The 14,053-nt window shown below is 36.7% G+C and overlaps 1 protein-coding gene across 1 annotated transcript in view; it reads left to right on the top strand.

Annotated features, from left to right (window-relative positions):
* Nucleotides 1-14,053, top strand: part of HCN1 (hyperpolarization activated cyclic nucleotide gated potassium channel 1) — a gene marked incomplete at both ends in the record, with an annotated part of 197,065 nt that overhangs the window by 142,001 nt on the left and 41,011 nt on the right. The window contains one exon of the mRNA XM_080637760.1: nt 8,945-9,091. Coding sequence (XP_080493886.1) covers nt 8,945-9,091 — 147 coding nt within the window. The remainder of the gene's footprint in view (nt 1-8,944; nt 9,092-14,053) is intronic.

The following is a 14,053-nucleotide window of genomic DNA, read 5'->3' as shown; positions in this document are numbered from 1 at the left end:
ATTAGCTAAAGACATTGTAGCCCATGCTGAATTCAGCATTATGCAGTGCTTCCGGATTGCAGAATCAATGAGGTGAGATGAAGCCCATGTTACAGGAAACCACTGCTGACCTGGTGGGCAGAACTGACACACATCTCTGAAACACTTCCGTTCAATTGAAAATAGACAATCAACACTGTCACTCTTGTGGTCAGAATAGGCATCAAAGGCGGCTGCAGCATGCGTTCAGTGCCTAGGGACAGATGCCCCCATAGCATGTCCTTGAGCTGCACAGACTGATACTCATGCCCAGAACTGAATGAAGGTGTGATGAAGAGAGGTGCACTGATCTCCCTCACTCCCTGCTTCTCCCAGAGTGCATGTGGGGAATAACTCCTGTCTTCCCCTCCAGTCACTGCTTTTAGTGTATATTCATTTTTACTGGCATAGACAAATTGAAAACAAAGAAATGAAATGCAAACCATTAGAAAGGTAAGGAAAATGTACAAGATGACTCAATGGTGAAAATTAAATTTCACTTTGAAACTGGCAACTTTAAGGAGACTGTTACAGCATATCAGATATTTTAAAATAAGCTGTCATCTGTACATTATTTTTCTCATTATGACAGAAAATTATCCTGCCTTAGAGTTGATACAGTTTCGCCTGTGGTAGCATGGAGAAGAGATGTCTTGCTTTTCATGCCTCGGAGCTGCAATAGTTCTTTCATTAAATAAGAGATCAATCATTGCTTCTATGAAGAGAGGAACTGAGCCTGGGTTTCATGCTCCTCCCTTCCCCTTCTTATAACAGTAAAGTGCAAATTTGTGCAAGATAAAGAAGACACTAAGAAACAAATCCTATTCAGAAAGTTCCCTAAAACTTAATTAATTTCTCAATTACATTAATTGAAAGGAACAATAGGAGATTTTGTATTTTGTGGCAATTGAAAGGAAATGTTTAATTACAGCATGTAAGTAAAATGACAGATTAAAGCAATAGTACTCTTTGGGGGGTAATTAGCGAAAAATAGATAATAAACAGATGATAGCTTTTAGGCTAAACAAATCACTTCAGTTCCATCTCATGATAAAGAACTATAAAAGCCAACCTATCATACCATTCAGCAGGAAACTTACTTTTTATTTTGATCTGTGGTTGATTATAAACTATTTTTTTCTTTCTGTGAAAAGATCTGTATGCTAAGTAGAGTATCAGTGAAGAAAGCAGGTTGTAGAAATATCTCTGGATTCATAGTGAATTCACCCAGTCAGTGACTGTGGGATGGACAGGTGAACTTATTACTTGCTGCTAACAAAATAAGATAACCAAACGGTTGATTAGCATGTTTACTGTTCGGTGTCTTCTGAAAATAACCAGATCTCTGATCCTTTGAGAACCGTCTGTGCTTACTCATTTTTGGTATATATGGTTATCATACCAGGTAATTGTGCTATGAGTAAATGTTAGTGCTAAATTCAAGTTTGACCAAATATTCATCCTTGACAGTCAGATCAGAAGCTCCCCTGGCTCATGAAATGTGGACCATGCATAAATAAAAGTTATTTGTGAAATGGAAGTAGTTCCTTTTCTGATGTGGTTGGGGAAACATACATGAGAGAGACATGAGGATTTGACTCATATCCCCATTTGAAACACGGAGGTATTTCAACATGCAATACCTTTCTTTTCCTAATAATCGCAATAAAACCTAGGATGGAAAGGATTTTTAAAAGCAGGAACAGTGCAAATTCCAGATGTACAGTAATCATTGCAGGGGTACAATAACATTTCTTGATTCCTTGTTGAATTTCCAGTGAAGGATGAGAGTCCCCTTCGGCCAAGTGCATGGAAACTGGCTGCAGCCCTCTGTTGAGTATGAAGCAGGATCCTAAAGAGATTGTTTTTCATATTAGGACAGAATCAATGATTCCAGTCCTATAAGATGAAAAAACTGTTGCCATATGGAAGAGAATGAGCACTGCAAATACCACATACATAGTAGCAGCTACAGAAGATAATGCTTTTAAATGTTGGGTTAGACTGATAGAAGTTGAGCTTAAATGCTTTAGGAATATTTATGCAGAATTCTTTATAGCTTGGGAAGGTGGTTTACACCTTTCTGTCCTTTCTGTCATCCAGCAATATGAAAACCATTCAGCTGCTCAACCAACGGCTTTAGATAAAAGCTTAGAGCTAGGTTACACTTGCATGATATGAGGGCCTTAGGGTAATAAGGAATACTTGGTAGTGAGGTAGGATTCCCTTACTGTAGAAGAGACCTGATCAGTCTTCTCCACTCTATTCCACCTGCTGGTAGTTGAAGCTCCAGGCTGGAAGCATCGGCACACTTATACAGAGCCACCAGTTTGTTATTGTTTGGTTCTGTAGCTGTGAATTGGGGCACACAAACAAGTTGGGCTGTATGGCTGACAATGACTGCAGAAAAGAGATAATAATTTTGGAGACCTTTTATCACCGCTGACAGGTTCATTAAATAGCACTATTTGCAGTCTGAGATGGGAAAGATCCATGTAACAGTATCCTGCAGCATCTGCATGCCCGGCCCAGACTCCCACAGTCAAACAATGGCTGGACAAAAAATACGGGTTCCCCATCTTTTGTGAGCGGGAATACTGGTTTTACCTCATTTACACCACTGTGTGTCAGGAGTAATACTTACAGCTGGTGGCACATTAAGGAGTTAAAAGAAGAGAAAAATACAAGGTTGTTGGAATAAATGTGACAAGAGAAAATTGAGTCTCTTAAATAGCCATTAATAAACATAAGCTATACAATTCTTCTCATTCCTTTCCCATTAATCTGTAACTTTATGTCTTTTATTATTATTTTAACATAGAATCCACTTATGAAGTTAGACTGGAAGTTCTTGCAAAAAGAAAAGTGTAGCCTGCTGTCTGTGATTGTCTTGTTATTCAAATTCTTGGTGGGAGAATCAAGCATGAGGGGTTTTTTTCAGACATTATTTGTATTTATACAGATTAGAGTATTCATTCAGCAAACAGAAGCAGCATCATGTGATATTTAGGCATACAACCATGCAGCTCAGCTAGTGTGTTGGAACTATTCAATACTGAGTGGAGACATAATTTTAAAAGCTTGTAAACAATCCTTTATCTAATTCTCAACTGAATGAGTGGAATAGGCAAATTAATTTATTATTTCCAATGAGAAAGAAAGATATAATAAAAAGGGGAGAATCTGCACTATAAAATTACACATTCTTTGTTTTTGGGAGGAGGCCACAACAGGTAATTGCATTATGCAATAGAATATATGCAATTTAATTGAAGCAGTTTATGAGGTGTTTTGGCAAAGTGGTTGTTTTAAAATACACGTTTTCATTCAAAATAGTATCTTAAATGGAAGTTATGTATTTTCATTATGTGGTCTTTGCACAGAATATTGCAAATTTTATCCCTTTAATCTTAAAAAAACCCATATTTTGAGGAAAGATTGCTTTTAAAAAGTGATTTTACTTCCTTTTATAAGGGGAAAGTGTTCCCTTTATAATCTTTCAGTATTCATTCATTGCACCTGCAGTTGCCCTGCTGCAGAATGAAATCTCAACAAATGGAATATAGATATATTGCTTAAAAATTAATTGTCTGTGAATTTTTGGTCAGATGAAACTTCAGGTTACATTTTTTAAATTCCTTCATCAATGTAATTTCAGATAAGGCAACATTCAGTTGAATGCCAAATTTCGTTGTAGGAGACATTACAGATATTTCCATGAATTGAAAACCAGAATGTTATTTTGATATGTTTTATTTTATATAAGAATTGAAGTTTCTTACATATTTAATAATTTTGTATAATTCCATGATAATTTGCTTCTCCAGTTCACTTATGCATTTGAATAATTTTGAAGAAGCAATAAAATCTGTCATGGAGTTAATATAACAAGGCTCTCTCTGCTTCAGTTCTTTGCTAATGCGTAATCATTGTTCACTTCTGTCCATGTCCATACACCTTGTTATCTCCAGAGCCATGTATTAGCACTGCTTATGGGGAGGTGGATATTTTTAATGCCAAACACACTTGCCATGAAGCAAAATTTTCCACCAAAATCATTAGACTTTACATACTCCAAGAAAATTAAATAAATTTTTCCATAAAATAATGAAAAGAAAAAGAATAAACAGCATAATTTTGAGTTATCTTAAATATTTTTACATTTTGTTTTGGAAAGCTTTAATATTAAACTGTATTTGCTTTATTAAACTGTATTTGCTTAAACAACCATTGCAAATGCCATCTCTTCAGTTCTGTACCTCAGGTACAGATACCTCTGTATCTGCTGAAACTCCCCTTTTCCTGAAAGTTATTTGTCTGTGTCATACCTTCTACAGAGAAGTTAAGGGCCTAAAACTCCATGAATAAGCAAATTAATGTCAAACTGGGATGACATTAAGTGTTTAAATGCTTAGAAACAATTCCTCCAACCTGTTTCAGAAAGTTTTTCACCCTTTTCTTCCCTGGAAAAAAAAAAAAAAAAAAAAAAACCAAAAAAAAAAACAACACAAAAAAAACCCCACACAAACAAACAAAAAAAAAAACTGTCGCTAGAAAATAAAATCTTGTGTCCATCAAAGTGAAGAACAAGAGAGGCAAGGCTCCTTGGTTCCTTCAGACTGTTTCAGGGTCTTAGAGCACAACAGCAGCAATAATGTCTGCTTATATTTTGTGGAAAGTACAGGAACCTGATGTGTAAACTGCAGTGAATTTTCACAGGGATTAAAAAATAGCAGAAAATTTTTTCATAACATTGTAAACTGTGTGTTTATAGAAACACTCTACCAAGATAATACTATTCAAATGATATTAAACTATTTGGGCTGTGCCTTTTTATTCAGCACATGAAAACCTATTAAGATGAGCTGGTTTTTGAAATGTTTTGCCATGTAAGATAACTGACAGTCACTTGAATCAAGGGTCTAGTCACACTAAAAAGTTAAACAGGGAGAGAATTTATAATTATATTGCTTTATTAGAATTAAATCTTTTATAGTTCAGACAGTTTTGTAGTTCAGTGCATTTTGTCAGTTGGTGTTCAGTGATGTGATAGCATACTACCATTTCCTTACTCTTATTCAGACAGAACCTCATACATCGCCTTTCTAATGCAGAGCACCCATCTCCTTTTTCCCAAAAGGAATCCAAAACACAAATATAAAATCCCTACCTGCCATTTCATGACCAAAGAGTCATCAGTGCCTCCCTGTAGCATTCACTTTCTTCTGCTGGTAACCAAATTCATTAGATTTCTTTCTTTAAGATGGAAATTTTAGCACACTTATATGGGTGATTGAACTTGAAAATAATCCTTTAGTATTTCCCTATTGAATCAGAGACCATATATATGTATCACAACCAAAAGGTTAATATTTTAGAATCCTTAATTAAATTATTATTTTAAAATATACAGTTACAGTTGATGCTTAGCTAATTGGTCAGTGCTAGTCATTTAAATCTCCCCTAGGGTCAATGGAGAGGGAGATGAGGATGATGTGAGTTTATTACATGTATGCAAAACATGAAGCTTAGAACAAGATTAATTGCCCTTGTTATCTCTGTCTGGTATGAAAGAATCAGGATAACTGATTTAAATTAGATGCTTGACTTTTAGAAAGCTGAATTAAGGTATCACATGAATAACTTTCCAATCTTTATTGTCATTTCACATTTTTCAAGATTTCAAGATTTTCTGTGATTTTCAAGATTTTCTGTGTTTATCACAGAAAGAGAACAGTCTATAATTCTGTAATTCTTAGAGTTTCTGTTCAAAGTCCAAGGTGAGACTCATAGAATCATAGAATAGTTAAGATTGGAAAGGACCTTAAGATCACCTAGTTCCAACCCCACTGCCATGGGCAGGGGCACCTCACACTAAACCATGTCGCCCAAGGCTCTGTCCAACCTGGCTTTGAACACCGCCAGGGATGGAGCATTCACAGCTTCCCTGGGCAACCCATTCCAGTTCCTCGCCACCCTTACAGTAAAGAATTTCTTCCTTATATCCAGTCTAAACTTCCCCTGTTTAAGTTTTAACCCATTACCCCTTGTCATATCGCTACAGCCCTTAAGGAAGAGTCCCTCCCCCGCATCCTTGTAGGCCCCCTTCAGATACTGGAAGACTGCTATGAGGTCTCTCTTCAAAATGAAGTTGGACAGATTAGTGATTTATTGCACAAAATGAACAAGATCATGCTAATTTTGCTCTTTTTGTATCTTCATTTTAGCACTTTTTTTTGCAACTGGAATGTTACACAGTACAGTCACAGCTAATCTGGGAAACCCTCAATATTGCCAATAACATACAGCAAGCTGAAAAAATGAACTTGCTTTTCTTTGAAATAAAAAAGCAATCATTACTTGGACTGAGTGAAAGATATCAGATGCTGAAGAAAAGAAAAAGTTAAATGTTTTGAGGGAACACTTCACATGAATGCTGTGGCAGGACGTCAAGAAGGGAGCAGTAGCAGCATGAATAATACAGAATATGAGTCAAAATCACACTCAGAAAGGTTAGGAAAAGATACATTACAGGGTGATGGTGATAGTGTACTGAACAGTCACAGGGTCAGATATTTTGACATGGAAGAGACCTTGATAGTATTTTAGATGGTTAAACATTTCTGTAAATTGTAGGAGACTTTAAATTTATTGGTGTAGATTTTTTACTAGTATGCAGCTGTCCCTATTATTGTGTGTGTTACTAATTTAGAAGCATTTTAAGACACAGCAGTGGATGTCATTACATTCCTACTAGTTTTATTTTTTGCTTTCCTAAAATTCTCGTCTGTAAGCATAATTCTCATGTAACCATAATTCATGGAAGGAAGAAGAACTGCTTCTATGGGAGAAAGCACCTATTTAAGTAACAGTACTAAAGAAAGACAGCAGTGTAAATTGCTGGCAAAGCAAATTGCTTTTGGCATGAATGTTTTCTTCTTCAAGGTCATTCTGGTATAAAACTCCTTTGCAGCAACCTTGCATTATACATCTCAATGAATGTATATTTTTTTATTAGCCAGGATTGCTTTTTATTGAGCATTGCTCTAGCATGTTTGTATGTAAATAAAATCAGATAGAGGGGTGTAGTGAAATCCATTCCCTGTCCATGTCTGCTATGACACGTGACATGTGTTACGAATCCATACATGAAGCCAAAGCAATGGAGGGCTGGAGGGGACATTGCACAGTGCAGCATCTTCTCCTTTGTTTTGCTGCAGAAAAGCTGTAGCACTGCACAACAGCTGGAACTGTTGTTGGTGAGCTGGAACTCACCAACTTGGTGAGATATGTAGAGCACTCAGTGATCTGCTGTCCCTTTACTCCATGTAAATCTGTGCCTAGGTGAGCTGTAACTCATAGGTAGGGTAATTTTAGAGGCAATACTTTGTTTATGATAGAGTGTCTGTTTTCTGGTGACCCAGATTCAAACCCACAATGTATGGATAAATTTCTCCATATCAGAACAGAAACTAATGATGAGCACACAAAATTAAGTGTCACTTCTAAAGGATGGAATTGAGGAAGTCTTGCTTCAGAGGTGCAGAATAGCTGTACATGGGTTAAATCAGACTTACATATCCATCATGCATTGTCAAATTATCCCATGCAAAATTACTTTCCTTTTATTTGTGGAATGCATGTTGTACAAGTGGCCTCATCTAATCTTTTGCCACTTTGTAAAGTAAAAACTAATTTCAGTTCCAGAGGATGGAGCAACCTTCAATTATACAAATTAAAGGATATGGGATATATGCTGCAGTTCATGTGTATGAGTGCATGTACGTTATAAATTCATATAATTGCTCTACAGAGATGCTGATGCTAAGTAAGAGTTCATTGGTTTGTTTTGTTGGTTTTTTTTCATTGAATACAGTTAGAATTGCCTAATTAAGCATGACAAAAATGAATTAAATAAATTAAGATTCTTTACCTAAGTAAATCAAGTTTTAACTCGCCTATAAGCGTGGGAGTTTTATCCTTCTGTGCCTCAGCGCCTTATCCTCTTCATCTGAGCTAAGGATAGGGCATCTGAGAGGCAAAAGTCTTGGTCAGGCAATACTTGTCCATTTGTGGTTTGAGCAACTTCTCCGTTTTGTCGGCTCAAATGTATCATGCACTTTAGTACAGTTCAACTCTGAGTACCTTAGTTTGTGACTTTCTTGTCTGAAAGTTACGCTATCCAAAAAGGCTTCTGAAAAAGGGAAGCAAACAAAGCAGAAAGCAAGGCAGAGGACTAGTAGAAACAAGAAAACAAGAGGCAGAAGGCAGATGAAGTGAGGTCCTCTGAATCTCCTGGGTCCTGGCATCAGTCTGTTCCCCATCTTTCTATTTCATAATGCCATGCCTATTTCTCCAGTTCACTTAACTTCATTCGTTCTGAGAAATGCTTTCTACTTCATTATCTCCACAGATTTCAACTTTGTTCTTCGGTCACTTTACAAGCATACACAACATTATATGTTACATATTAATGCACCATGACCAGTTTCTGAAATTTTACAGCTTAAACTCTCTCTTAATGCAGCACTAGAGATGTGGGTACTGTGTACAGGTTCCCTATCTGCTACATAGAATGAGCTAAAATTGGTGTTGCTGTACTTTCACAACTTCGGAATAGCTGGGAATTTAGGGAACACATGACAAGTGTAAGGGTTTGGCTTCTAAAACTTATATTTCAATGTGGATATTAGTATCAAGTATCACCACTAAAGGCAGTTTCTGTGGCTTATAGTCATGATACCATGTGAGCAATATTAAATTAACCAATATTTGTGTGAGGGTTCTCTGACATATGAATAAAATGTTATCTTCATAAAATATGCAAAGCTTAAGTGGATACATGAATGAATTTTCATTTTGTAGATGCCTTTAGGTAGTAAAAAACTGCAGATTTTTCTGACTTGTCCTTTTATTGTCATGACAGTACAAACAAGTGGAACAATACATGTCATTCCACAAGTTACCAGCTGAAATGCGTCAGAAGATCCATGATTACTATGAGCACCGCTACCAAGGCAAGATTTTTGATGAAGAAAACATTTTGAATGAGCTCAATGATCCTCTCAGGGAGGTAAGATTAAAGTATTTGAGTAGTTCTTCATGGTACAGAAAACTTTTATGGCTTTGCTGTTTCTGTGTTGAAATGCTCTTTCTGATTCTATTCTGTGACATTTAATCTTATTTGACCTAGTCAATGCATGAGCAGGGGAATGAATTTTACATTAGATTGAGACAAAGAAATAAGCAGATTTACACTCTATTCTGAACCAGTCTGTCAGAGTCACTGCCACAAAGGGATGTCAGAGAGTAAAATCCTATCCTTAATTGTTGAAAGAAACTCATGAATTTCTGCCATTCCTTGTAATAGAAAGGGGCTGGACCAGAATGGTCTTGGATGAGGTGAAGAGTTTTATCTGCTGTCCCTATTTGCTAACCATGCATCTGTCCAGATAAAACCACTGAAAGCCACCAGTGAAGGGAGAATTGGTTTGCTTCATTTATGAAGTAGCATCCTTCGTTAAAATGGTCTTTACTTGAGATGAGGAAGCTGGAATATGATAAATAAAACATTAAAAAGTCTTTCTTTAAAAGTATAGCCTGTATTCCACCTTTGCGGGTTTTGTTACATTAGGTCATGTTAGGTTAAGTTATGTGTGGAAGCACTTGGAATTTTCTTTGGTAAGGTGTTTGTGTGGGATGAAGGTAATGTTCATCTTGCTTTAACAGAGGTTGATGCTTACGGAGAATATAAACCTGTCTCTCTTTTGTTGGGTGGTGCTCATGCCTGACCTGCTCAGGAATGTTTGTGTTACCAGTTGGTTGATATCCTCTAGTGAAAGGAGAAAAAAAAAAACCAGCCAAAAAACAACCGAGGAGAATAATGAAGTTGAAAAATTCAGAAAGAAGCATAAATAGGGAAAAAAGGCACAAGAAAAGGGCAGAATAAAGGAAGAGGAGTATGCCTATCATCACATGATGAAACCTTGTGTTATTTCCAGTGATACCAAGTAATGCCTTTTGGTATCCTCTGCTATGGGAGGAGTGGTGTTTGAATGTGTTTATGTATATGTATGGTGTTTGTGTGTATATGTATGTATACATATATATATATATAACATCCAACAGAGAACAGGATGACATATGTATTTTTTGAAAGATATATGAAGGTGTTTGTTTGTTTTTAACAAGTTCTGTGAAGTAAGAAGAGCATAGTCCTGTGATGGATGGCCTGAACCATTGAATCCTGTTCTTTATTATGAAGGGAAAACATAACCAAATTGTTTTGTTATACAATCCATTGCTAAATGGATTACAATGTTATAGATGGATTATAAATGTTATACAATGGATTGCAAATGTTATACAATCCATTGCCAAAATCAATCCAGTTCCATATTTAAAATAGTTATAAGAAACAATATAACAAAGAAATAAGAAACGATATCCATTCACGGGATTTGAGGGCATCTGGCACACTTTCGCTATGTCTGTATTTGGAAGTCCAGTAGTGGCTTCCCTCCTTAGAAACTGGCAACTAGAAATGGTGAATGGTGCCCAGTATTGCTGGGTCATTGCTGGACGGTTCAAGTCTAAATCAGGCCAAACCATGATTGCTCTAACAATTTAACATTACAGATGACTGAATTCCAGTGCAGGGCTCATTTAATTCCCTAGATGTAGCCTGAGTCCTTTCATTATATTGTAAATTTTTTGAAGGGTTGGTGGAGGGCTCTGGCTTCTGTACTGCCTCTGACAGCTTACTCTGTGGCTCCCCTTGGTAGCTCTTCAAATGTCAAGAGGAGAAACTGCTATAAAAATCTATCATGTAGGACAGGAAAAGTGGGCGAATTATGCCTAGAATACACTGACAGTCAAACTATGAATCTTGGCCAGTATGGGACTTTTGTTTTGTTAAAAGAACATAAGCATGTACCAAAACATTAGTCACTGATATCAGAAACAGTTTCATCTATTTCTACTTTTAAGAAAAGCATTTCTCCATAAATGAGGTCTAATACCCTTCCATTGCAAAATATTTTTTTACTCACAACAATTTACAGTTATGGCACTCTAATGACCTGTCTTTTCTACTTTCTTCCCACCTGTTTAGTCGCTTCCCTTCTCTGTTCCCTCCTTCCTCCCTTCCTTCCTCCCTTTCTTCCTTCCTTCCTCTTCCCCTTCCCCTTCCCATTCCTATTCCTCCTCTTCCTCTTCCTCTTCCTCTTCATCTTCCTCTTCCTCTTCCTCTTTCTTTTTCTTTTTTTTCCTTTTTCTTTTTCTTTTTCATTTTCCTTTTCCTCTCCTACTTCTGCCCATTCTCTTTCTTTTTTCTTATTGTCTAAGAGGAACAAGTCAAATTTGGTTAAGCATAAAAAATAAAAAGCACTTCTAGGGAGAGATAAAACATGGATAATTTCAAAAAGTAGTGAGCCACTAAAAACATAGAGTAATAATAGAATTTCACAGAAGGAATATCTTCTGGTTTTGCTATGATCATGCCATATTTAACATGTCTTCTTTGTTCTCTGTATTATATAGGAAAAATTTACTTAATCAGCCCAAATCAGGTCTCACACTGCACTGATGACAACATAGTAGTTGTTCCAGTTGGGTGTTTGCTTAGTTTAGCAGTTTCAAATTCTATTTTAACTACTACTTCAGTATGTGCAGTCCTACACTGCAGATAGTGGCATTTTGATTTTACTAATGGATAATAAATTAGAGCCTTTTAAAGGCAGAACGCAATTGCTCGTATATGGATGGGATATACCATCTTACATGCGAATAACTGTGCCGTGCTATAAAGTCCATGTGATAGCACAGTTATCCTAGCTGCATCATTTAAGAATGACTATTTACTGCATTTCTTAAGTTTTTAATGAATCGTGCATTTTATTATACTTTTGTTTAGTGTAGAGTAAGAATTAAACAGTCAGAGTCTTCAGAGGGCATACTTAGCTTGATGAAAGTAACTTCTGATGAACACATTCAAATGAAATCTTTATTTCCTCACTTACAGCAAGAAGAACAAACAGAACCACATACAAACTACTGCATAATTATAGCATGAATATCATCAAATGTTATTAAAAAAAAAATGCAGTGTTTACAGTTAGAATCATAGAATAGTCAGGGTTGGAAAGGACCTTAAGATCATCTAGTTCCAACCCCCTGCCATGGGCAGGGACATCTCACACTAAACCATGCCGCCCAAGGCTCTGTCCAACCTGGCCTTGAACACCGCCAGGGATGGAGCATTCACAACTTCCCTGGGCAACCCATTCCAGTGCCTCACCACCCTAACAGTAAAGAACTTCCTCCTTATATCCAATCTAAACTTCCCCTATTTAAGTTTTAGCCCATTATCCCTTGTCCTATCACTACAGTCCCTACTGAAGAGACCACCTCCAGCATCCCTATAGCCCCCCTTCAGATACTGGAAGGCTGCTATGAGGTCTCCACGCAGCCTTCTCTTCTCCAAGCTGAACAGCCTCAACTTTCTCAGCCTATCTTCATACGGGACATGCTCCAGTCCCCTGATCATCCTCGTGGCCCTCCTCTGGACTTGTTCCAACAGTTCTTGCTGTTCTCAGCCATTTGAGTTTACTGTATGGGCTGAAATTTTCCACAGCTAGGTTTTCAGGAGTGATGACCTTTTCTTGGTTCCTTGTCAAGGTTTAACCCCAGCCGGTAACTAAGTAACACAGTTGCTCCTTCATTACCCCTCTCTCTACCCAGCCCCACTGGATAGGGAGGAGAATAGGAGAAATGTAAAACCTGTGAGATAACACCAATTTAATAATTAAAATAAATATAATAAATAATAATAATAATATAATAGTAATAATAATAGGAAAAAGATAAGAAAACAAATAAAATTCAGGAAACCCAAGCGATGCACAATACAGTTGTTTATCCATCCTTGAGCAGCAATTGGCCCCTCCCAGCCAACTCCCTCAGTTTATATACAAAGTATGTGTCCTGGGTTCATTCTGTGGTATGGAGTATCCCTTCGGCTAGTTTCGGTCATGCGTCCTGACTCTGCTTCTTGTGCCCCTCCTCACTTGCAGAGCGTGAGACACTGGAAGTCCTTGATCAGGGTAAGCGCTATACAGCAACAACTAAAACACTAGGGTGTTATCAACTTTGTTCTCAGACTAAATCCAGAACACAGCACTGTACGTGCTACTACGAAAAAAATTTTCATCCCAGATGAACCCAGGGCATCCATTTTTAAAAATTTTGTCTTACTCTTTTTAGCAGAAAAGTAATTATTCATTATATAAATATGATCATTCAACCATTAAAAATAGCTAAAGGACATAGAATTACAGTAAAAATTTGGTGTAAAATAATTCTTGTGATAAACACTACAAATAAAGTTTTATATGCTTATAGTAGAGGGAAGACTTTTTGGTAACAGAGAATGGATTTTCATTTTACTGAGCTTCTGAAAATTACATATGGAACATTCTTAGTATAGAGTAGATTATTAAACTAATGAAAAAGCTAAGAAAAGGTTTGATGTATGTGTGTGAGTGGCTAACATTGTTGGGTAACAGAAATAAAAAAAAAAAAGAAAAATCTTGAACATATTTAAGTTTTACCAGGCTGTCTGTAAATGCTTCATAGCTGAGTAAAGCAACTGGTTGCTGACCTGTATCATTGAAAGACAAGCTTGTATTAATAAGGAGACTCCCTTCAATGACTGGGAATTAAGGTAGACACTTGCTTGAAAATGGGACTTAAAAACTTCATCTTCTCTCCAGTTAAGTTAGTTGCACAATTCGGATATATTAGTCTCACGCTAATGTAATTAATTAGATACTTTCAGCTCTACGCACTCAAACGGAATTAACCATGCTTAGCCATATTTGACATCCTACTACCTGCTCAGAAAGAAAAGTAATGATGAAATTAAAGAACTCAATGTTTCTTTTCATTAAATACAGAAATTTCACTCTTACTGAAAAGCACATCTCTTTTTCACAGTTAGACTTATCTGGTAATAACTGGCCAGCCTTCTTGAGAA

Source organism: Psittacula echo, assembly GCF_963264785.1.
Source record: "Psittacula echo genome assembly, chromosome: Z".
Lineage (NCBI taxonomy): Eukaryota > Metazoa > Chordata > Aves > Psittaciformes > Psittacidae > Psittacula > Psittacula echo.
Note: the sequence above shows the minus strand (reverse complement) of the source record. Positions and strands in the feature narration are given on the sequence as shown.